The sequence below is a fragment of the Kwoniella newhampshirensis genome, chromosome 2 (genome assembly GCF_039105145.1).
Source record: "Kwoniella newhampshirensis strain CBS 13917 chromosome 2, whole genome shotgun sequence".
Lineage (NCBI taxonomy): Eukaryota > Fungi > Basidiomycota > Tremellomycetes > Tremellales > Cryptococcaceae > Kwoniella > Kwoniella newhampshirensis.
In genome coordinates, this window is record NC_089956.1 from 1,706,568 (window position 1) to 1,730,419 (window position 23,852).

A 23,852-nucleotide genomic window follows, 5' to 3' on the forward strand; every position below is an offset into this window, starting at 1 on the left:
AGCCTGATTAAGCACTGCAACACCCATGAAATATTCTTCTATCAGGCTCACTGAAGGATACCGTAATAATGATCCGCGTCGGAATATCTAGTCACCGGCGCGTCCACTCAACTTTTTACTCGTCTCACATGTTGCTTCTACTTTCATGGAGGCTATTGTGAGAGAACACCTCCTCGATGCTTGTATTATAGGCCAGGATCTCGTCTGTGTGGATCGACCACGACCGGCTCCATCACAGCTCCACAATGAACTCCTCACCGCCTCCTCCATCGTTCACACTACCTCCTCTCAACTCGTCCGGTAAATTCCTCCTCACGCCGAGTCCGACCCCTTCCCCCGACGGTACCGACAAAGAGTTTCAGCTCGGCGATGCGAGTCGAGCTGGACCGAGTCCCAGTAGGAAGGCCAAGGGAAAGGCGGCAGAGGTTCATGTCAAGGAGGAGGAAGGAAGGATATCGATGTATGTCAAGCTGTTTGACGGTAAGTGCTGCGGTGTTGCTCATGGAATTTAGCTGAAGTTTTGCTCAGAGATGATCAGCACGGCTCTTGAGTCAGAATCATACTTGTTCACACCGAGAGAAATATGGATTTTACGACATATATTGGCGCTACCTTGTAAGCTGTCGCTTTCGCTTAAACTGGTGTTCGAGCTGATGAAGCAGTTGTAGATGAACCGCATTACTTGCTCACGAGATTGCTTCTACGGCGACCCTGCAAGATACATCCCTACTCGTCGCTGGTGAATGCATACTCTGCAGAGCTAGGAGAGGAAGGCGTGAAGCGTGCGATGCGATCTCTGTCCCGTCTTCTCCCTATTCCGCAAGATATCATCGACTCCGAGCCGACATACAAACCCATCGTTGCCTATTCCAGCAAACTTCCTCTTACTCCCCTTGCTCCAACGAAATCGTACCCAACCCCTTCATCGTCCAAGGTAAAGGGCAAGCAGCGCTCCGATTCCAGCTCGAATTTGAAGCCGTGGTCGACACTCCCCACCGGGCTGACACCAGATGAGGAGAAAGCGGATCCGGATTTGGCAGAAGCATTACGGGAAAGTCTGTGGGCAGCGAAGGTTGGCAGGGTAGAGCTGGATGAAGATGGTCAGAGAGTCGAGACACCACCACCGGAAGCTCCTGCACGAGCTCGATCAGTGTCTGGCGGCTCAACTACCTCTACTTCTTCCAGATCAACAAATAGCGCGATTAAGACTGTGTTCGACGAGGATTTCTCGCTTTTGCCTCGACCTCCGCCGCCTATAAATGCACTTGGTCGAGACGAGAGAGAACTGTCCTTGGACGACCTTATGTCTTGTATTATGGCGGATGATTTGCGGAAAGTCGCGAGGGCAAGGAAGATACCACTGTCAGCATTAGCCAACAGAGAATCGACCATGGCAGCACTTCGGGGAATGGCCAAAAGACAGACGGTTTTGAGTTTCACTTCAGTGAAGGGAAAGGGGAAGGCGACCGATAATGGCAAAGGCGGACAAATGACACTTCCTTTCTCGCCAGGTCCCAAGCTTACATCGGAGAGCTTGCTGGTCCATCAACTCCTTCCCTACCTCGGTCATGCTGCCGTGCAGCTCACATCAGAATTACACGCTCTGATCGCTCGAGTCAACCTAATATTCTCTCGAACACCGCCGCTCACGTCTGGAGGTGCTTCGCTTATGCTACCTTCCATCTTGGTCACATCCCACAAACGACGGTATCCAGAGTATGGGTCGCCTACTCGATCTCGTATCTGGAATGATCGAGAAGAACTGCTCAAGTGGGAGAGGGCGGTCGGATGGGAAGCCTTGGTCAGTGACGCATTGGGAGAGACTTGGGTGGAACAGAGGAAGAATCCTTTGCCAGGATTCGGTGCCGGGAAGCCGATGCTATCCCGTACGGAAGGAGCCAAAGTCGTCAGGCGGGTATGGGAAGGTGTCTGGACCGTATGGAAGGATATGGTCGAAGGCGAGAAGGGACAGGCGGTGGACAGCGCAAAAGAGGATGGAGGGCTGGTTGGAGATAGATTCCAGACAGGTTGGCATAGAGTCCGGCTGCCAGCTATAGAGCTCCATGCTGACTCAGGTTCTTTTCTGTTCAGGTCACGTTTTGACAAGAATTGTATTCAAGGTGAGTGGGAAATGTGTGAGGGCAAATTTCACGCACAGCTGACCATAAAACCTAGGGCGCTACAGCTCTAGGCATTCTACATGAGTATGACAACGAGTGCATGGTACTCAAGGACCTCTTGGCTCAACGGAGATGGCGACGTAGTAGGCGAGGGTAAGTCGATGGTTGCTCATGGGTAACAAGGCTTTGCTAACACTTTCATGCAGAGCTTGGTATGATCGACTAGCCTTGGTCCTGATGAACCATTACAACGCGAGTCCTGAAGAAAAGGAGGATAGAATGCGAGAAGCAACTCAAGTCTGTATAGATGGACTGTTAGATGAGGATACCCATCTGAGTGAGTCTTCATGTGTGCTTAGCGACTGCAATGAACTCACGTTCTTGTAGTCTACCGGCCAGCGTTGTCTAGACGTCTGACCCGATTGGAGAACAAATTAAACCTCCCGGCGGACGAACGGCATATATCCTACGCATCATTGAACAAGTGCGAGATCCGCGAACTGCCTGCGCCTCGAGTGGCTGAGAATATGGGTCAACCTCGCTTCCGTGCCCGGTCTGACAGCGTTAGAGGGGAGCGTGAAGCGAGTCTGGGGATGGGCGACGAAGAGATGCTTCGTGGCAGTATGCAGCAGGTCGGAAAGAGTGTGTGGGTGGGTAGAGAAGGGGAGGTCACGGTCGAGGGTTGGGTGCTGGAATGGTGGGAGAAGAAAGGATACAAGGGGTGAGCTGGCATGTGCTTGTTGTACGCAATCCAGCTGACATGAGTATAGATTTCATTCCGAGTCATCGATCCTTACAACACTGTTTACACTTCTCATGTGGCCAATCCTTTTCCATCCACTCCCTGGAGCTTTCGAGACACCATATCAGACTGCTCCACTTGATCTAGGAGAAGATACATTTGCCCCATCTCGATTGGAGCTGATCGAAGCTCGACTCGAAGCTATGAACAACACAAATATTGCCATTGAAATGTTGAGGGAGACGGACGCGCGCGAACGGCCAAGAGGGACTTGGGCAGTCGGAGTCAATTGGGAATACGGAGCTGAAGAATTGGAAGAACTGCTGGAATGCTTGGGAGGTACGGGGTTGAGCGGTGTTTGCAGGATGTTAGCAGAAGAGTATAGGCATCGTGTCAGCGGAGTGCCCGATCTGATGTAAGTGACTGCTTGGCCCGTACGACTGGCAACGCGCGTATTGGTTCGCTGATATGCGGGCAGTGTATGGAATTACGAGACCAAGGATGCTAGATTCGTGGAGGTCAAGGGTCCTGGAGATAGTTTATCCGAGACTCAAAAGGTGAGTAGCTGACTAGTACGCCAGGAGGGGTTGGCAATCGAGCGCGCAGCTTGAATGATAGCTGATGGATGCGCAAATGGTATAGGTCTGGATCGACGTTCTTCTGTCTGCTGGTATAAAAGTCGAAGTCTGCAAAGTCAAAGCTCGCGACCCGACGTCCAAACAGCTTGAAAAGGTGGAGAAGAAACGCAAATCCTCTGCGTCGTTGGTCTCACTTACCGACAAGAAGGGGAAGGGAAATGACGGCAGGAAAGTATACGCTAGAAATGGAGATGGTGAGTGGATGGATGATGGGGAAGGCGATATAGGTGGGAAAGATGAAGAGGACGAAGGTTGGGAGAAGGAGGATGAGATGGAGTACGAAAGCGGGGACGAGGGCAAGGGTGGGGGTAAGCTGATAAGGAAATGAAGGATCGATCTGCATGTTGTACATAGCACTGTGGCATATGTATGTACAACCTCATCACTGATGCCGAGCCGCAACCCTTCCCATACCCTCGTTGCTGGCATTCAAGGTAGGTGGCAAATGAGCGAGTGCCACCTCCACCTGGCGGAACCAAAATGTTGACCGAGCGAGTACTCGTCAAAAGTTGATTGAATGATAATGTTTCGTCCTATCTGTGGTCATCTACTGGATATCTTATAGTGTCACCACGATCGACCGACCAAGCCATTTCCTCTCCAAAGACGGTATACGTGTACTGAGAGCAAACGTCTCCTCCAGTTGCTGCGACTTCGACTGCCCTTTCCCTCCACCGACTTCACCAGCACGCCCGAAATGTCTGACCTATTCTCGACACCTGCCGAACACGCCCTCAACCATCCCGAGCTGGAAATTGTCTTGTCCAACGCACAGGCGGGTCCTTCGTCCGTGGGTGACGGAGCGGAGGGTCTGAGCGTCGAGGAGGCTTTCGAGGTGGACATTACTGTTGAGAAGATCTTGGAAGGGGGGTATAAGACCGTACGTCTCGCTCTCTGGTCGTCTTTCATCGTCGAGGTCAATCTTACATCTTATTATGATGGAGTGCGAGTACGAGGAGAAAATGAGGCAAATGAACGACTGGATCAGGACACTGACCACTCGTCGTTCCCAGATTGGCTTACAGTTCCCCGACGAACTGCTGCCTTCTTCAGTATCAGTATACCGAGCGATTCAAACTCGGATACAACACACTGGCGCTCAGGCGTACGTCCTCGCAGACAGTACATATGGCAAGTAAGTCATCGATCCGCTGTCATCCTCTCATACCACCTCCCCTCAATCCATACACTCTTTGTATCCCTTGCGCTTACAACGTGAGAAAGCTCACTGACATCTTCTTGTTCTAATTGCAGCTGCTGTCCCGACGTGCTGAGCTGTTTACATCTTCCCGCCGATTTTCTCGTGCACTACGGACATGCATGTCTCACACCGTACGTCAAGCCATCCTACCAATACACAGCTTTCTGATAATCGAGCCACGCTATCGCTTTAGTACCGATGCTCTACCTGTTCATTATGTCTTCCCTAGACGAAAGCTGGACGTGGAACATGCTGCGCAGACGCTGTCAGATGCCAGCCAAGAAGAACTCGGTGAGGGAGGGAAGAAGGGTGTAGTGGTGGTCTGGGATGTAGCCTATGATTGGCTGGCAGGTGGGCTTTCCCGCTTTGGTCCACCTGAATTTCTGCTGATTGATCTTGAACAGACCGAATCACCGAGACATTCACGAGGTTGTCCACCCTGCCCATCGCTTTCGCAGCGATTCAACGCCCTTCGACGATTCCTGCAGACACAGCCGAAAAAGGCAAAGGCAAAGCGCCGGCTCTGAGATCCATCGAGCCGCCAAAAGGATTGGAGATGAGTGATTGCATTTTGTGGTATATCGGAGAGGAAGGCAGAGCAAGTATGAATCTCCAGATGACACATGCTTCGAATCCTGTGAGCATCCTTTGTCCGCTCACCATGGCTGTCGCAACCACTGTAGCGGAATCATCACTGACACCAGCTCCCATTCAGCTTTTCGTATATTCTCCCACATCCCCGACCGTTACCGCATTACATCGCACTACGTCGCGTCTCTTATCCCGTCGGTTATTCGCTCTGCACCAAGCACTCAACGCCGACATCTTCGGCTTGATAGTATCCAACATAGGTCTCGCCTCGTCCAAACCCCTACTCGCGCAACTCCGTGCGGACCTCGGTCGCGCTCAGAAGAAATCGTACACCCTCAGCGTTGGGAGACTGAATCCTGCGAAGTTGGCGAATTTCGCAGAGATCGAATGTTTCGTCTTGATAGGATGTAACGAGGGTGGCGTGGTGGATTCCAAGGACTTTTTGGCGCCGATCATCACGCCGTGGGAGCTGGAGCTGGCTTTGCAGGGTACGGACCATGTCTGGCGACCTGATAAATGGACTTTGGATCTGGGCAAGGTGTTGCAAGGTGAGCTCAGCGCGTGGCGACGTGGTTTTGCGTTTCGCCCCCGTCAATCAAGTACTGATGCGGTGCGTTCTGTTATTCTAGATGCACAAGAACGTAGAGCCAGTGCGGAAGAAGAAGAAGAAGATGAACCTACTTCTACTTCTGGCAAGAGCATGACCAACGACCGAGAGGGGAGATCTCAAGAAAATGACAATGTCGCCGTCGACGTCGACGACGACGATGACGATGACAATGAAGGACCCGAATTCTCTCTGATCACAGGGAAGATGAGGACCATCAAACGATTCGGATCCGCCACCCAAGGAAAAGGAAGAGAAGGGAAATCGCTTGAGAATAAGAATGGAAATCAAGAGGTGACTCTGCGAAATCAGAATTTCACCTTGTCCAAGCTCGAGTCGGCAGGCAGTAATTTTTTGGCCTCGAGGGAATTCAAGGGGTTGGAGATGAGGGTGGGGTTGGACGAGCCTAGTTTGTTAGAGGAAGGCAGGAGCGGTGTAGCGAGAGGGTATACGGAGGAGAAGTGAGATGTGACTCGGCGGAACGCGAATCAGGGAGAGCGCAAGGAGAGGGAGACGATGAGAGAGTGTCGTCGCTTTGTATAGGAGCAGTATTGCTATCAGTCCTGCTGAACTGCCGTTTTAGTAGCGTAGACGTTGAGAGCGGGATGAGTGTTGACAGACCGTGCATCGCTGCGAGCGACACTGCGGCGCCATGATGCACTTCTGACAGATTTACAAACACATCACAGCGACGAGCAAGCCCAGCCTCGTGATGGCCGAATGATGTACCTATCTCATCCCGATGTGAGGAGACCCCTGAAAAAATGTGTATATACACGACTCGAGCCCTTCTCTTTCTTCTATACCTCTCAAGACCGCATATGACAGAATCGGATTAAAATGAATGGGAAAAATGGATGAAGGAAAACATCTATAAATCTTCTTGCGCTATTCCGTACTATGCTCTCACAGCCGCACAGAGGCCATCTAGGTCCTGTCCAGCGCTTTCGTCTTCTTCTTCTTCTCTTGATACTCGACATAACCGTACCACCCCTGGTGAAAGAAGAAACCAAAATATCAGCATCGACCTTTCGCGTAGTCATGTTGAGCAGCAGGGAATGGCCACACAGCTAAGAGGACATGGATCACTCACGCCGCCGATCAGTGTGAGTAGGATACCGATCGCATTGGTCGGCGAGATGTTGTAGTTGAACAGAACCACTGATAGCGCGATCGTCAAGACCTGCTTGCAGCTGAAGGAGGAAGTAGTTGTTCTGTCAGCACGACTGTTCACTTGACATCTCGCCATTTCCGTCGTCGCCTGATGCGGGCTCATCAGTCCGCCCTACAAGCTCCCTTCCCTCGTCGCCTTTGTCTTACTTTGTCATACATTAAACATGAAAACATATCACTCACTTCGCCGAGACAGTCATGGTCAACGCTCCCGCCTTCTTGTTCGCAGTGAAGGACACAATGTTCAGTCCACAGGCGATCACACCGTTAATCAACAACGCTATGGCCTTGCCTCTTGTCATTTGCGTGGCACCATATCGGCGCACTCGTTCCAGTTCTCCCGTATACCATCCACAGATGACGCATTGAATAAAGGCTAGCGGTGACATGCGCATGAGGAGGTCGAGAGGGTGCTGAGGAGGATGGAGTTTGGTCAGCTTGGGATCAAACGGGTAGTACCTCCAGGAAGAAGGATCTAGCCATGAATCATGAAGCAACTCACAAGCTTTAGTCGTCCTCCTGAACCGGTCTGTATCAAATTCGTCACCACCGTCTTGAGCGCAGCAAGGAATGTTCCAAGAAGGGTGAGAATCAACCCCCACGCCGTGAAGTAGTAATCGCCATATGTGCTATCGAGTTTCAGACTATCAGCATACTATACAGGAACTACAGGTGGTCATAGAGGTCTGTAGGTTCCGAGATTCGTGATACTCACGCAAAGCCTACACCTGCCACGACAGGAAGCAACGATATCAACTGTATCGCATTGAATCTCGTGCGGAGGAAGATGCTAGAGATGAGGATGGTGAACAAAGGTGTCGAAGCCCTAACGACTTGGTGGAACTACGCCAGTACGAAGATGAAGGATCAGCATGGAGCTTTTTGAGATCGCATCGTGAAGGATGCCACATACGGGGACAGTGACGAGCTGCAAACTGATGTTGCTGACGGCGATGTTAATCGTGTAAAGCACCGAGAATGCCGCTAGGATCAGATTCTCCTTCTGTGTAAGACGGGCAGGTGTCTGTATCAGGCCGTCAGCCTCGCTGTGTCTTCTGTCTTCAGACGGATGACAGCTCACAAAAGACCCTCTTTCAAGTGCGAGGTATGTTCCTGCACATCCAGACAACGCGTGTAGACCTGTAAGGGTCTGTGTGATTCGTTTTGAGTCAGCTTCTCCTTCAAGGTTCGTCCATTGAGAATGTCCGGGAACTCACATATGGGAAGGGAAAGCTGACCAGAACGACCTTGTTGAACAGTGTCAAACCGAGATTGAAGAAGAAATACATTCCTAGCCAGTATCCCACACTGTCTTTGAACGGGACACGTGCTGGGTGGATTGTAGGTGTAGAGCCAAGATGAGATTCTTTGCCTGTCAGAGGGAAGAACGGTTGACCGTGTCCGTGAGAGCTGTTCCCATACGCGTTGAACTGGCTTGACGACCAAGCACCATTGCCGTGCAGATGCGGTGGATCGTAGGGATTGTCACCGGCACTGGTATGATTGGAAGAGGTAGTCTCGCCAATAGTCGGATAATCTGGCGGACTGACTTGCCCCATCCCATCCATCTTGTTGGGACTGATCATCCTTTCTCTCGGCTCAACCTGTGGGAACCCGAAGTTGCCTCCGATCTGGGAGGAGGATGCGAAAGTGCCATTCGTGCTAGTCGGCGGTCGAGGCGAAACGGCTCGTGGTCTGGCGGGCGTGATGAGCTGCGCAGAAGACGAAGGGTAAAGACTGCTCGAGGGAGCATTAACTACCGGAGGTGGATGCGAATAGGCGCCGGTGCTAGGACCAGCTGAACGACTCGGAGCCATCGCGAAGCTAGACACTGGGAATCCGGGACCGAAGGAGTTGTCTGCTCCGCCATCGTTCGAGCGGGATTTCGAAATGGGAGCAGATATCGAGGGGGAAGGGAGGGGGGAAGGTTCCCTCGTTGGAGAAGACAACTCTACGGGTAGGGGGTTGGAGTCTGGTGGGAAGTTGATGTCCATCCCGGCAACTTGAGATCCAGACGAATCGTTCCGTTGAAGTGCGGGAGGTTGGAGTACACCAGTACCGTTCACCGAAGGAGGTGATGTGTAAGAATAGCCGTCTGGTGTACCCGAAGGTTGTGAAGACATGGTGGTGTGGATACCAGTCAGGCCGATGACCGAGCCGGAAGGTGGGAGGGCAGGAGTGAACTTGTTAGGTGAGGAAGGCGAAGGTGTCTCGGGCGGTGAAGCTGGATGGGGTGATTGAGGAATGTAACGATTGACCGTTTGATTTTGTTGTGATCGTGGAGATACGGCCAGATAGGAGACGGGAGGATGTTGAGACATGGAGGTGGGTCGTGTACGGTCTTTGTCGAGTCGTTGTTTGTGGATTGGGGCGATCTACACCGATGTCGATATTCGTGCTCGACCAGTTACCAGAAAGGTGTAGCGAATGAGGGTGGAGCCAAGCTGGGTTTCACCTTGAGCTCGATGGTGAGCGATTCGTGGGGGTGAGTGGAGCGTGTTCGACACACTGCCGTCCGCCGTCTACACCTGTCCAAAGTCACCGCAAGGACTACCTTTGGCTTCGCGACACGCGGACTTGTCCTTCTGTTGTCCGTTGATGTCGATATCTGTGAGCGATTTCTGCTGTGATGCTTGAGTGATAGTGACGCGCAATGTTATATGATGATCGTCAAGGTTGAAAGATGGGAAAACTGAAATAACGAGAAACCAAGGGGCCTACAGGAGAAAGAACGTGATGTGGTGTTGAACGACTGTTTGTCGATTGATTGACTGGCGTTTGTACCTCGTTCGATGTAGGTAGTATCAACGCGACTGGGATTACTGTAACTTATATATCAGTTGTATCGAGCTAATACAAAAACGGGATGAACAGGGGAATGTCAGACCGTTACCAGTACGTAATTGATGACTACTGCTGAACCAGAGATATGTGTGTGTCCCATATGTGTATGTCCCCAGCTATTAGATGAGGAGGAACGGACGGACGAACGGGCGCGTTGGTGATGAGAATTGAGACGAGTTGGTTTTGCAGAGTTAACCCTTTCGGACAAACCGAACTGAACTGAAAACCTTAATCACAGGTAGGTAGGTCAATTCCTCGGCTTTGCTCTTTTTTGTTGTTTTTCTATTTGGCTGCGGCGCCAGAAACAGGCTATTGTTCCACCGTTCGGCCATGCATGGATCGATGATGGAACGCCACCTCCAGTGACTTGAGATACTTAAGAGCAAGAAGACATGGAGGTGGTGATAGATGGTAGTGGTAGTGGTGATGACCATAGCCGTTGCCCGATCGATTTTGAGCATGATCGGTACTAGACAGCGGGAAGAGAACGCGTGCATTCTGCGCTAATCAGGGAGAGGGTAAAAAGCGGGAGAGGATAGCGGCGGGAAAGAGCGAAGAGATTGTTTTGTACGTTATCTGTCTTTTCCCGGGCATGCGTTGATCCTGTATTGTAACTGGTGAGATAACAGATGAGCAAGAGGATGTGTAGACTTGCTCGCTTTGATGATCTACAATATGAGACTGGATGAGCAGAGCGATTCGACTCGTTGCAATGGTGACAATGCAGCATTCTGACCATTATCACCTAGATCTACGTGCTTTGTTTCTCTTACAGTACACCAATTGATGCAGCGCATGCCAACGCGAAAAGAGGAGAACCATCGCAGAGCGTTGAGTTGTTTCACTCGCGACAGGTAGGTCACCTCCATCGACAAGATCAACATCTGATCTTCCCTGCTTCATGCACATTCGCTAAATACTATACGACTCGCACACTACACCGAATGACAATTGACAATCTCCGTACGATAGTCGAACCATCACTTGCTGTATGACCGGGCAAGGAGCTCTGCCAAAAGCAGGACCGTTACCACTTCTTCGGATGCCTCGCCCCCACGTCCTAGAGGACACCACCTTGAGCGGACGAACCATCTTCGATAACGACCCAGTGGCATTCTTTGCGACTTCCAAGCATGCTCTGTAGCTAGCCGATTGCGGACTGCTCCGGGCGTCACGATACGAAGAGCATCCCAACCATATATAGCTATATGTATCACAGCGACGTAACATGGTCAAGTGAGATGACATTTCGTGTTTCTCGATATCGCATCTCGAGCTCCCACTGTATAGCGAGCGATGAGATAGGCATGATCTCTCGGATACTGTGTGAGCCGCATCGCTACGGTCACGCTGAATGGCCAAGGTGCAGCTATGAATTGACGACGCCCGTGCTCGCTAGTCGTCGCAGAGGCGGGTGAAGAAGATCGATTCCAGTCGTAACCTGCTTCAAATTGTCGACTTCATGCATCGACCTGCCTTATCGATTGTAGCTCGTGTCTCCTTTGGTATAGGCAATTGCATGTTCCCAAAGTACCTACCTATATACACGCGCCCATAGCTTTACCGAAGAAAGACCGGCAGATACAGCAGGTATTGAACACGCGCCATTGTCGGATCTAATTTGGAAAGGCTTATCGCCGACGGCGCTCCTTTCAAGGAGTGCCAATTGTCCCACCCTTTTCGGTGATTTGTATTTCTCCGATCACTCACTTTGCCTTTGCTGCCCAGCTGGCCCTCTGGGTTTCCATACCGTGATCGCTGCTCTCTCGAATGCTCACCGTTGGCAGTGGACACAGTTGGTACGGACCGACTTTGAGGTTTTCACGAGTCACCACCTATCGTAGAATACCTTCTTTGTTCATACATCAAAACAGATCCAACAATCGAAAGGGCGAGTAAAGGTGCGTCAAAGTCGAACATATTCCGAGCTCTACTCTGGGTGAGGACCGTCGCTGACCTAGATATATCTACGCAAATTTCAACATTCACATTCCAACGAAACGATAATCAAACCTATCCATCTTCAATACGACTTGCTCGCAATTTCCTACGATCATAAATCATATCACACACACGCAGATGTCCAGCTTCTCAGCCCAACCTATCGTCATCGACGGAAAAGGCCACCTTCTCGGTCGTCTTGCTTCGGTCCTTGCCAAGCAGGTTAGTGTTTCTTGAGGTGACGACTAGATTCTCGGTGTTAGATGAATGAAAGAAGTATAGGGAAAGGAAGTCACGAGGGTCGCTCGGGAATGAGGAGACTGGCGTGGGATGACGAGGATGTAGAAGTGAAGTAACGTCGAAGGGAGATGGACATCAGGTTCTACGGAGGATGAGAGCTTGAGCAGGGGTGGACGAATGGTTCAATCTTGGACGACGGTACCATGGACGAAAGCTGACAATATCTTCTTGCTCTCCCTCTCTCTCTCCTTCTTGCGCCAATTTCTCATCCCATCCACAGATCCTCTCCGGCCAAAAGGTCACCGTCGTTCGATGCGAGGAGATCAACGTCTCGGGTTCGTTCTTCAGGAACAAGCTCAAGTACCACAACTACTTGCACAGTGAGTTGCGTCTGCATTTGATGGGAAGGAAAGGCGACGAGGAGCATTGTCCTGCGTCATGTGTCATTCCAGACGGTCTCCGAATTCGCTCGAGATATTTGGGATGTTCACCTTGACCTCACGGCATGATGTCCATGCGCCTCTATCCTCCCGTTGCTTTACCGTCCTAGCGAGTTCATGCTGATCACATCTCCATGTCAGAGCGACACATCGTTAACCCCAAGAAGTCTGGTCCTTTCCACTTCCGAGCTCCTTCCCGAATCCTCTACAAGGCTGTCCGAGGTATGGTCCCCCACAAGACCTCTCGAGGTGCCGCCGCTCTCAAGCGACTTGAACTCTTCGAGGGTGTCCCCCCCGCCCAGGACCGAGTGAAGAAGATGGTCGTCCCCGCCGCTCTCCGAGTCCTCCGATTGAAGCCCGGAAGGAAGTTCTGCACCCTCAAGAGGATCAGTCACGAGGTCGGATGGCAATACAAGGATGTTGTTGACAGGCTCGAGGAGAAGAGGAAGGTCAAGGGTCAAGCTTACCACGAGCGCAAGGTGAGTTCTCATGCCACACGTCATGGGTGTTTCAACTCCCCGTCTGACCTGGCTATAGCTGAGAAGATAGCAACGCTGATGCACTACACCCCCTCGCAGCAAGCCGCTCTCAAGCTCCGATCCAAGGCGGACGCTTCCGTTCCTCAGGACGAGAAGCTCACTCAGTTCGGCTACTAGGTGTAGGACAGGGTGTACGTGTTGGGACGATGAGATGGGCAGTGATGCACATATGACCTTACCTTGCGGTGTTTTGCTACAGTACGGACAGGACCTTGGCGGACGTATAGGTAGTTCTCGGCACACTTCACATTGAGGCATTCTGTTTGAGAGGGACATCGGTTTGCTGCACTTGTACATCTGGGGCGACTCTGCACTTTGACTCTAAAGCATTGTTGTTGCGTCGGTCCTCGGCGTATGCGATCCCCAGCTGCCAACTAAAGCCGAATTCCGGTCCGTGCAATGGAAATCCCTGAGTGACTGAGTGATAGAAAGAGCGAAGCGGAGGACCGCATCGCGCGTCATTTTCTTTGGACCCGAGAAGTGACTGACATACAGTTCACTCGACGCAACTTGCCTCCTTCTTCTGAGCCTTCGCTTCGCTTCGTCACTGATCATACAACGTATACACAAAGGACCACGGTCCTCGCTGCTCCTCCTACCTCTGTCAGACAGAGCACCGTCCCACTTCTCGTCTTCTCGTTCACTCTCGACGCCCTTGTCGTGTGATCATCCCATCTAGGATACTTTCGCTTTCGACATCCGTTTGACATCGTCGCCAACACCACCACACAATGCTCGAATACATCTATATCTGTCGACATGGCTTCAGGTACGTCATCTTGTCATGATCTCCCCTGCCTCCCCCTTTGACTCTCCCTTGGGGCTCCTACAGTGATGCAGAGACAGCTCTGCATCTCCCCTACCTAGATGAGCTCGATAATAACAGTAACAGTCGTGCTGATATGCTTCGCCTCGTATCAGATCAAATTGGATAGATCCGAGTATCAAATCCTCTCCGACGGGTATGAACAGAGATCCACCGGTGCGTATCGACTCGCTTTAAATTGTAGGAGTTATCGCTTGTCATGCTATGAGGGCAAAGAGCCTGGAGGGTGCGCGAAGTCGTCAGCTTCAGGTTTTGTTCCTCCTCGCTCTTCGCTCTTCATTTCATAACATCTTCTCCCTGCGATGTCCGCTTCATCCCCTATCATGCTCAAGCATGATGTGTCTCATTCCTTCCGTCCTTCGCTAAGGCTCGTTGTCAGCTCGCAGCGTACGGGACCGAACAATCCCATCTCCTCGCCTCATTCCTCTCTTCACCAAGCAAGACGGCCCCGTATCCCATCCCGGAAAAAGTGTATACTTCGCCCTTTTACAGATGTATCGAGACGGCCATACCCACTGCTCAGGCTCTGGGAGAGACGGGGCCAGGGAAGGGGGTGAATTTGGAACATGGTGTGATGGAGTGGTGAGTGGGAAGCGGTCCTTTGGCTTGTCTCCTCGCGATTCCCTTGCCTGCGCATTCGGAAGGCTGTAATGGCTACTTGTCACGACAAATACTCAAGCAGAGTTCTCATCGCTGTGGGAATATCAGCACCGATCTCGCGATAGTATGACTGACTTCATCACCCTCTCTCTACTCTAGGTACTCCCCCGTCAATTCTGGTACAGGTCTTCATCCTCGTCCTTCCTCGCCCTCGAGATTGATTCCTCTCTTCCCCTCTGACACGATATCTCCTTCGTACCAATCGACGTTGTTTCCTTCTCGGAAGGGCGAGTCGCTCGCGGAGATCCACGATCGAGCCGAGTTGTTCGTGGAGGCTTGGGTAGGGAGGGTAGAGAGTGAACATCCGGAGGTCAAGTGTGTGGTGATCTTCGCTCATGCGGCGAGTCTGATAGCGCTAGGACGAGCTGTGAGTGTTTCTGTTTGACATGGCAGTATACTGTCAAGGCTGGAAGTCGAGCATGCTGACGACTTCATTCGCTCAGCTGACCGGAGATCGATCATTGAATATTGTTGCTGGCTGTGCTTCAACCTCATTGTACCAACGCAGACCACCTTCGTCCTATCCACCTACTTCAGGATCCAATCGATCCGTCACGGAACTGACCAAATCCCGATCCGCATCTTCCCTCAACGCCGCCGATTCTCTACTCGCACTCTCGTCTTCATCTTCATCTTCATCATCTCCCCACGTCCAATCAACCACCTCGAGCGATAACGCTGACCTTCCTCCGTGCGGGGTGGGACAATGGTCCATCGTATGGAACGGACGAGCAGATTACTTGCCGAATGGCGTGGAGCGGAACTGGTCTTTCGCAGATGTGGTCTTGCGGGATGACGGGGAAGTCATCAATGATAATGGGGATGGAGGAGAACATGAACGAGCGGATGAGCATCCCGAAGGTCTGAGACAAGGCGCCGAGAAATGGTTAAGAAGAGGAAGACCACCTTTCACAGTCACCGGAACGAGCGGAGCGAAGATGTGAAGAGTTGCAGGGCTGCTGTCGTGCGTGACTTTGTCTGTTCAGTGTATAGTAGAACTCAGTGCTGTGTCGGTTGGTTGTGTCTCATGGTCATTCATATATGCATACTAGGTAGTATTAGTGATTCGGAATGCCAGTGATTTCAGCTTCAGACCGGTGCGGGTGCAGGTGGAACAGGGATAGGACTGCAGTTTTGCTCGTAAGCTGATATGAATACGTTGAGCTTTTGAATTCGTGGGGATCGTCATCGTCATCGGACGGGGCTATCCTGGTAGCTTGTAGACGAGAAGCGATATGACACAAGAAATGATCGGAGAGGACTGTCAATGATCAATTTTGAATTTCATTCTCTCCCGCTCGTCAGTGTCAGTGTCAGTGTCAGTGACGGCTGATTATATCGTCTCCCACGCCATCCAAATAAGAATGCGCAAAGCGATCACGATCACGATCACGACTTCCGCAGCCCGATCGAGTCAAAGCAGCCGCAGACCGACTTTCGCAGAAACGGAACGGAACTCCGCGATCGTGGTCATGCAAAATCATACATCGCCTCTGCCCAGATAGCTCTACTACTATCCCAATGACCAAGCTTAAGCCTCTTCGGTCCTGAGCTTAGCAGCGGCGTTGGTGACCCTGTGAGATTAAGAGCAAAATATATATCAGCGTTGGTTCAGTAAGATAGACCCGACTGGTCGGAATGTTGCCCAAGCAAGGGGTCAAAGACCTGATCACCTCGCCAGCTAACGCCAACGCCAACGCCAACGCCAACGCCATCGCCGGCGCGAGAGAGATAAGACCACTCACTTCACACCCAGAACCTTTGCCCTGGCAATGATCTCGATCCTCTTCTTGGAGCTGACACCGTGAGCGATGGAAGCGGCGTATTTGCCAGAGTGCATGAGCAGGAGCTCGAGCTCGGGAAGGTTGTGGACGAGGAGTTCCTTGTGGCCTGAAGGGAGGAGGTGTCGGGTCTTCTTGTTGGATCCGTAACTGTTCGAAGATGGATCGCGCGTCAGCGTGATTCGTCGAGACATTACCCAAGAACAAGGATATTGTTTTCCGGTGGGGTCATATATGGGAAGAGTGTGAATGAATGGGGTTGATAGACAAACACCACTTACCCGATCTTGGGCATGGGGATTTGGCCCTTGAAACGTCGTCGGACCTGTCAAGTTGAAGCAGCAAAGTCAGTATACGTGTACTTGATAAAACCCCGGTAGAGCGAGGTCACGGCAAGCGACGTGGACGGGCAGAACAAGGCGGACGATGACGATAGGTATCGGATGGGGGATGCAAGAAGAGAGATGGAAGGATTGCAAAAGGAGGTAGACATGGATGTGGTGGAGCAGATGGACGATAGGACTTGGACAAGATCGATTGATCATGCGACCGAGGTGAAGATGAATTCGACGAAAGAGCAATGCTGCTTCGTCCAGAAACACCATCCACTCCTTTACCTTCTTCACCGATCCCGATCTGCACTTTCCAAGAGCGATCCTTGCCTCCATCGTCCACCATGCGCAGCACACATACACCATCCATCCATAGCTCCCCTATTTCTTCCTTCCGATCCTCTCATTCGCTCATTCGCACATCCAATCACCCCATCCTACGCCGCATCCGACCCCTGGTCCGCCTTGTCCCTCTCCACCCCCCATCACTGTCACCTCGTACCCGATCGGGGAAGAACATCAACCCACCCTGTTGTCAATACCCTTGGGCTTCCTCCAGCTCTCCTTGACACCATGGTATCGGTCAGACTGGTGTCGCTTGAACACCTTTGTTCGCTTCTTGACGATGGGGATGTGGGCGGGCATGTTGGCTGCGTGGCGAAGTACGACGATTGAGAGGTCGTTGTGAAGATGGGTGCGGAATGATATATCGATGATGTGTGGTTGGAAAAGAGGGCAGGTTGGTTGAAATTTTGGATGAATCGAGTGTTATACGATTTGTGTTGTGTTTCGTTGGTGGAATTCGATTCGACGAATATCGAGACGAGAAAGAGAGAGCGAGGAGGGAGAACAACTAGACGTCAGCGATCACGACCCTTGCAACGATGATTCTGACAACATACCGAGTCGGGTGAGGATAGCCTTGAAGGATGGAAAGATTGACACAAGATGGATCTCTGATGAAAACCTTGAAGACGGTAGGGTGGTGAGTGTGAGGGGGACCAGCGAGCCAGCGAGTGAACGAGTGAGTGTGCCGTGTACAGGCAGGTGGTGCACTGCCAACGTATCGTACACTGTAAGGTGGCAGCGACACAGACCGGTTGACGGAGTTTTAATATCCCCGGAAGAGTGGAGATGTGGCACTCCCTGTCGCTTGCCCAGCAGCTAGTGATGCGATATCGGGCATACGGATTCTTATGTTAACACCGATATGTGCGGTAGTGGGTAAAATCACATCCTTGACCATATATCTCTCCCATTGATGCGGTTCAGTATGGCAATATATATACATATAAATCACTGATGTTGCTACGTTACGACTTCATGCTCTCCAACACACCCCTCCGTGCGACGCTCTGCTGTCATGTTATCTATGTACCCATCTTGTAATTCATCGCAGAGCCCAGCTGCGAATGGGGCATGAGCCTGACACAGAACTGTTCAACGAATGCGCTTGATACTCACGTCTTCACCACGAACAGCTCCTCTGGCATCCCTTGTTGTATCTCTTCTCGTATGACTTCCAGTCCAGCGTCCCTGAAACATTCCAACCATTTCGCGCTGGACCTGTAGTCGGACATCGCACCTTATCAGCTCCTCTTGTCTGAAAGCACCGAGCATCCCTCTCATCGGTTTGACGTCCACCCTATCAATTCCTGTTTTGTGGACACGTCCCCCCCTCAATGTTGATCGCCGAATACTGGCGCTCAGAAACGCCACGCGAGACGATCGCTCCACCAACTCACCTCGTCAAACTTGAATCCTCTTCGTCCAAGAACTCTTGCGGCTCTCCACCTGGCGCATCGTCGCAGCAGTTCTCTTTGACAAAGATATATGAATCTTGGCCTTGTCTCAGCGCCGCTTGAGCTTTCTTCAGGAATGCCACAAGGTCGGGGTGGTTCATATGGCCTATCATGATGAAATGGAGTCAGCATGATACTGGCTGGCTCATGCCCGTACGAAAAGCGAATAGGAGCTTCTGGACGCAGAGACATCTCGTCATGACTACTCACCGAGACACCATTGACACCAGATTCTAGAATGAGAGACAGAAAAGTCAGCACCAATGATTTGGACGTCACCTTCATGACGAGTGTGCTCCAAAGAAAGACTACTCACACGTCATAGATCACTTCATCAACATCACACCCCTCCTCGCCCTCCCTCTTCTCGCCAGCAATCCCAATCTCCTCTCCTCCCTCGGACGGATATTTCGGATCAAGACCTTGCAACCCTCTCTTGATAACTCTCACCCTCTTCCCTCTCCGCTGCTTACTCTCTTCCACCCTTCTCTTATCCTCCTTCCACGCCGCCATCTTCATTTCGTCGTCGCCTGTCGGCTGAACACCTATCCTGGGTAAATCCCTCCATTCACCCGAAGCAGCCTGTCGATAGGCCTCTCGGACGAATTTGTCCACCGGTTCAAGGAGGACAACGTCGTCAAAGAGCGGTAAGAGGACGGTACGTGTTACTCGACCGATACCTGCTCCGACGTCGAGAGCTGTTCGACGATGGGGTGGTGGAGGCGATGGGGTGGGCGTTAATGGGTTAGGGAATGGGGAGAGGGATGGAAGAAGTGAGAGGAGGAGAAGTCGGGAAGACAGTTGTTCTACGTGTGGGACGGGCTGGAGAGCGGTTCAACCAGGATGGCGGTGACGAAATCAGTGTTCATTCACTCTCAAGTCTCGCGTCGAAGCAGCCCTCAGATTGTCACCGACAACTCCTGCGTCCGAGACTATGTGACGGCTCGTTCTCCTTCGCGTGCACAGTATAATGCGTCATCGGTGATTCTCGACCTCCTCATCCTACCACACCGTACACCCCAACATCTCCACCCAATCATCCCCATCACAGCCAACACCTCCCAAAGAAAGAGATCACTCACCCCCGTCCCGAACCCGCCCAACACCCCATCCACACTCGCGTCCACATTATCCCAATACTTGATCCCCTTATCGTAATCCGGGCCTGGCGGTTGTTTCTTCTTCAGCGCGGACCCTACGACTGACGTCGACGCATTGTTCGGTTTGTGACGTTTCGCGTCTGGAGTCTGAGGCAGAAGGGCAATGAAGACGGTAGCAGCGCCCAGATCAGCGAGTTGCTCTTTGACGAGACATCACAATATGACGGGGTGAATGAACCGCACACGGGTGATTGAATGTGTGCTGAGTAGGGTGTAGCAAGTCACTCACTCCGCTCATTTTGAAGAAGAGAGAGGAACGACGTAGGGGATGAGCTCGTACTGTCGGGGACGATATAGCTCGGAATCGAATGAAGACGCCGTTCGAACGGAGTCCTATTGTACTCGTATTGATCGTCTCGATCAGTCAGGTTTCGGGAATGAGTGATGCAGATGTCAGCTGTTGTTGTGGTATCGATACAGACTGTTGAAAGAGATGACGAAAGTCAACCAGACGTGAAGTTTGACCCCAGGAGGGTGCCTGGATTCGGACAGACCTCCACTTTGATGGTTCACTCAATCGCTCACTTGGGAGTATCTTTAATCCTTTCTCAAGGTCAAGGAAAGAGACACGATCGTACACATCACAAGCACATGGTGCGCAGTTGTACAGCCTCGAGCAATTCGACTCCGAGCGCCACCTGTGTCGAACAGGGACGGTCCTTTTTCCACAGATTACAACTTGTTCTCATGTCGGCCCCTCGTCCGCATCATGTAAAAGGCGAAAGGGCACTTGCACAAGAACGTGAATCTGCCGCACGATAACATCTCGTATTACTTTTCGCCTGGCCTTTACATGACTGCATGCATCCCCATTCCTTCATTTTCTTTCCCACTCTACTCCTTGCTTTGCTACATCCTCACAGCGCTCAATGACCGTCAACTTCGCTCGCCATACTGGCTCATCCGGAAACATCGAGCCAGTATGAGTGGATCACCTGTAAACGCAGGCAAACGCCAGCAGGCAGTCCCTTCTTTGTATAGTAGAGCATGCACCGAGTGATGCCACTTGAGAGGAGTCGTCGTCCAGGAGAAAGGTGACACAAGTTGAGAAAGAGGGACGAAACTCAATTCTGCCTGTGCCTCATCTTCCTTCGTGTCTGCCTCAGTCGCCTGATCCGCTTCTTCCGCCACTTCTCGCGCATGTGTTGAGTGTTTCGATTGGAGGGAGTGGTGGGTGATAGAGGCACGATGATTGCATCGGTGATTAGGGAGTATGGCGATGAATCAAGTGGAAGGGTGGGAATAGCGGAATAGAAACGAGCGGGAGGACACGAGCCATCAGCTCAGCTCTTTTTTCGTGAAGCGTATCTCCATGCAAGTCCCCCCTGACATGGCTGCAACGGAGCACCGCCTGCCCAAGCCCTACACCACAGATCCCACTTACTGTATATTTGTGCTTGTTGCTGTTGCGCTGGTACGTCTGGAGAAGGCAAGAGAACGGAAAAGAAAAGGAGTTTAGTCTACTGTTCATGGATACCTGCGGAAACCGATGGGGTCCTCGGAATACAAAGGCGGGGACAAGCTTACGTCGACCTTTGAGGATGTTCGGAATCTCACTGGCACTATTTTGGATAGCACTCGGTGTTGACTTCAAGCTCCTCTTGACGGTTGGCGAGCACATTCAGTATGCAATGACTCGTCAAATTTTCGCAATCGGAGATGCCTAGCAGATGCATAATCCAACAGACTCCTATCACACTCGACAAGACTCCGATGCCACGTTACAATTCGTCGTGGTCAGGAGCGTCCTCCTCATCTTCCCAATCTTCATCCTCGGCGTCGCCTGACGCAGCTCCGCTGGCGCTCTTTTTGTTGGTCTCAACAAACTCGACGAGGCTCTCGAGGGATCGATCACCAGTGTAATCGATGAACTCGGAAGAACCAGCGGGTCGAAATTTGAGAGTGGGGAATCCCTGGACTCGGAAGGGAGCGACGGGAGGGATGTCGTTCTCAGTAGCATCCATTTGGGCACTGAGGGAGTACAATCAGGGTCAGCTTCTACTCGTTGTCAAGGCCGAAGAGCGGTGAACTGTCACGCGCGAAGAGATCATGTGTTGGCCGAATGGAAATCCACTCACATGATGACGTTCGAATTCTTGCCGTATTTCTCACCGAGAACGTCCCAAATAGGAGCAAGTCGTTCTACAATGGTAGACATACGTCAGTCAGTAACCTACTTTGTCATTCGAGCGCAGCAAACCCATCAACTCACGACAGTGACCACACCAAGGAGCGAAGAACTCTGCGAAAACATCCTTGTTCTCGTCGCCGAACAAGTTCTCCCAGTCATCGGCGACAAGCTTGTAGACAGGACCATCTTGGGCGGTAGGGATGGGAGCCGACTTGATCGAAGGCTGGATCTCACCCTTGATAAACTTCTCCATGAATGTCTTGATGTTGGCACCTGTAGCCTTTCCGGTCATGGGGAATTTGGTCTGGCCAGCGAGGTCCTGAACGACGAATGCGGGCCAAGAGTCGCCTGGCAAGTTGAGTGATTTACCGTGGTCGATGAACTTGATGGCGTCAATGTAAACAAAGTTGACCTCTCCCTTGAGTTCCTTGGCGATGGGCTTGATCTCCTCGACCAACTTCTCTCGAGTGGAGACGTCGTTGGGGTCAACAAAAAGATAGGCGATAGGCAGACCTTGTTCGGCGTAAGAACCGAAGTTCTCGGGAGAGATCTCGTCCATCAGAGGGACAGAGTTGATCTTGATGAACTCGTTGAGAAGCTCAGTGTCAAGATCGGCGACTTCGGAAGAGGGAAAGATGGCGTAGCCTTCATCGAATGACTTATAGAGGACGATGGCAGGAAGGGAAGGAGACTCAGGGATGGAGGGGAGAGACGAGGCACTGTATTGACCGAAAAGGTAGGAGTCTCGAGCAGTGTTGGCGAAAGAAGAGAAAGCAGAGGGGATAGGATGAGAGTCGTCACCATAAGCGACGAGAACGCTATGGGGAGCAACAGGTTATCAGCTTCAGAACTTTGTACATGTATATCTTCCGCAGAAAAGGAGACATACACTTTGTCAGCTTTGATGAAATCGGCATGAGATTCGGGAGTGACAGTTGATACAGCAGGTAAGCTCTGCCTATAGAAGTAAAGGAGTGGTGTGCGTTAGTAAGCAGCAAAGATTTCAAAACTGAAAAGGTAGACTCACTTGACCATGTAGCTGATGATACCGTCCGCCTTTCTAGGACCGGAGTAGTCTGCGGGGACACCATTTCTGAACACCTTCAAGGTCGGGTAGCCGTTCACGCCGTACTCCCCACAAAGAGCTTGTTCCTCGGTACAATCGACCTGAAGAGGAGGGTCAGCTATGTTGTTCAACTTATCAACTGAATGAGCAGCTCTGCCTGCTCGGGGGCGTCAAGCGAGCGGCTGTTCAAGAGTCGACAACTGAACGCACCTTAGCAAGCTTGATGTTCTTTGGTTTGAGCTCAGTCGCGGCCTCCTCGTAATGAGGAGCGAGGCTGAAGTAGTGAGGGTCGATCAGCAAGCTAGCCACGGTCTGAACGTTACCACCGCGATGACTCACTTCTTGCAATGTCCACACCCTTCACGAGCAACCGTATATCAGTATATTATTTCCCTTCTTTCGGAAAAGTCATCGGAATAGTGACCCTCAGACGCTGTACGATCACTTACAAGGCGCAAAGAATCTGCATGACGAAAAGTATGTCATCAGCACATGTTCTCTCACTTCACGGTATGGGTAGAATTTCCGCCACCAGCAGCCCTCCTCGGTTGTTCGAACGAGACACGCTAGTCCGCTCGAGCAGGCAGACCAAACGCATCGTCGCAGACCAAAACCCGAAAAGACTCAACCACTCACTCTACCAAAGCCAAATCCTCATTGAACACCTCCTTCTTGAACGTCGACTGGGTCAGGTCGAGCACGTCACTGGCCAAAACCGAGGAAGTGAGAGCGACAAGCGCCAATGAGATTGACGTCGAGACACGCATCGTAGATACGGGATGAGGTGATGAGGTGAGAATGCGTCTGTCTGTCGTTGTTCTGTCTTGACCGAGAAGAGATACAAATATGAGAAGAGAACGAAAAGACGACCAGTAGATGCAAATAGTGGTAGGAATGGGATGAGATGGATGAATCAGCCTGTCCCGAAACAAGCTCCACGTCGACGCGCGCGCCAGAAACCAAAAAGTCATCGCTGCTCAATTTCAGGGTTACCTGTCACTCTGCGGCACTGTCTCTC

General features: G+C 51.6%; 8 protein-coding genes across 8 annotated transcripts; 4 read left to right on the forward strand and 4 right to left on the reverse strand.

The window, feature by feature from the left end:
• Positions 1-245: 245 nt before the first annotated feature.
• IAR55_001319 (uncharacterized protein) lies at positions 246-3,828 on the forward strand (the record flags this gene model as incomplete). Its single annotated transcript, XM_066944446.1, has 10 exons — positions 246-480; positions 529-615; positions 669-2,027; positions 2,092-2,120; positions 2,176-2,273; positions 2,327-2,457; positions 2,508-2,841; positions 2,891-3,277; positions 3,341-3,419; positions 3,505-3,828. The coding sequence occupies 10 exons, from the start codon at positions 246-248 to the stop codon at positions 3,826-3,828; spliced, it is 3,063 nt and encodes a 1,020-aa protein (XP_066805647.1).
• A 369-nt stretch (positions 3,829-4,197) lies between these two features.
• IAR55_001320 (diphthamide biosynthesis protein 2) lies at positions 4,198-6,364 on the forward strand (the record flags this gene model as incomplete). Its single annotated transcript, XM_066944447.1, has 7 exons — positions 4,198-4,380; positions 4,514-4,635; positions 4,755-4,832; positions 4,895-5,052; positions 5,106-5,338; positions 5,417-5,840; positions 5,922-6,364. The coding sequence occupies 7 exons, from the start codon at positions 4,198-4,200 to the stop codon at positions 6,362-6,364; spliced, it is 1,641 nt and encodes a 546-aa protein (XP_066805648.1).
• Positions 6,365-6,826: 462 nt separating this feature from the next.
• Positions 6,827-9,393, reverse strand: IAR55_001321 (uncharacterized protein; the record flags this gene model as incomplete). Its single annotated transcript, XM_066944448.1, has 8 exons — positions 6,827-6,892; positions 6,993-7,092; positions 7,256-7,485; positions 7,575-7,701; positions 7,788-7,915; positions 7,986-8,096; positions 8,154-8,222; positions 8,290-9,393. 8 exons carry the CDS (start codon positions 9,391-9,393, stop codon positions 6,827-6,829), a joined length of 1,935 nt encoding a protein of 644 aa, XP_066805649.1.
• Positions 9,394-11,995: 2,602 nt separating this feature from the next.
• IAR55_001322 (60S ribosomal protein uL13) lies at positions 11,996-13,193 on the forward strand (the record flags this gene model as incomplete). The annotated part of the gene is made up of 4 exons (XM_066944449.1): positions 11,996-12,079; positions 12,378-12,477; positions 12,679-13,016; positions 13,116-13,193. The coding sequence occupies 4 exons, from the start codon at positions 11,996-11,998 to the stop codon at positions 13,191-13,193; spliced, it is 600 nt and encodes a 199-aa protein (XP_066805650.1).
• Positions 13,194-13,807: 614 nt separating this feature from the next.
• On the forward strand, positions 13,808-15,506 carry IAR55_001323 (uncharacterized protein; the record flags this gene model as incomplete). The annotated part of the gene is made up of 5 exons (XM_066944450.1): positions 13,808-13,845; positions 13,998-14,058; positions 14,282-14,484; positions 14,662-14,929; positions 15,006-15,506. 5 exons carry the CDS (start codon positions 13,808-13,810, stop codon positions 15,504-15,506), a joined length of 1,071 nt encoding a protein of 356 aa, XP_066805651.1.
• A 587-nt stretch (positions 15,507-16,093) lies between these two features.
• On the reverse strand, positions 16,094-17,320 carry IAR55_001324 (60S ribosomal protein eL32; the record flags this gene model as incomplete). Its single annotated transcript, XM_066944451.1, has 4 exons — positions 16,094-16,136; positions 16,308-16,493; positions 16,625-16,668; positions 17,204-17,320. The coding sequence occupies 4 exons, from the start codon at positions 17,318-17,320 to the stop codon at positions 16,094-16,096; spliced, it is 390 nt and encodes a 129-aa protein (XP_066805652.1).
• An 815-nt stretch (positions 17,321-18,135) lies between these two features.
• Positions 18,136-19,875, reverse strand: IAR55_001325 (uncharacterized protein; the record flags this gene model as incomplete). Its single annotated transcript, XM_066944452.1, has 6 exons — positions 18,136-18,241; positions 18,421-18,583; positions 18,688-18,710; positions 18,794-19,299; positions 19,560-19,724; positions 19,867-19,875. 6 exons carry the CDS (start codon positions 19,873-19,875, stop codon positions 18,136-18,138), a joined length of 972 nt encoding a protein of 323 aa, XP_066805653.1.
• Positions 19,876-21,358: 1,483 nt separating this feature from the next.
• IAR55_001326 (protein disulfide-isomerase domain) lies at positions 21,359-23,601 on the reverse strand (the record flags this gene model as incomplete). The annotated part of the gene is made up of 9 exons (XM_066944453.1): positions 21,359-21,608; positions 21,716-21,779; positions 21,850-22,586; positions 22,658-22,726; positions 22,796-22,935; positions 23,045-23,108; positions 23,174-23,192; positions 23,284-23,297; positions 23,471-23,601. 9 exons carry the CDS (start codon positions 23,599-23,601, stop codon positions 21,359-21,361), a joined length of 1,488 nt encoding a protein of 495 aa, XP_066805654.1.
• Between the last annotated feature and the right edge of the window lie 251 nt (positions 23,602-23,852).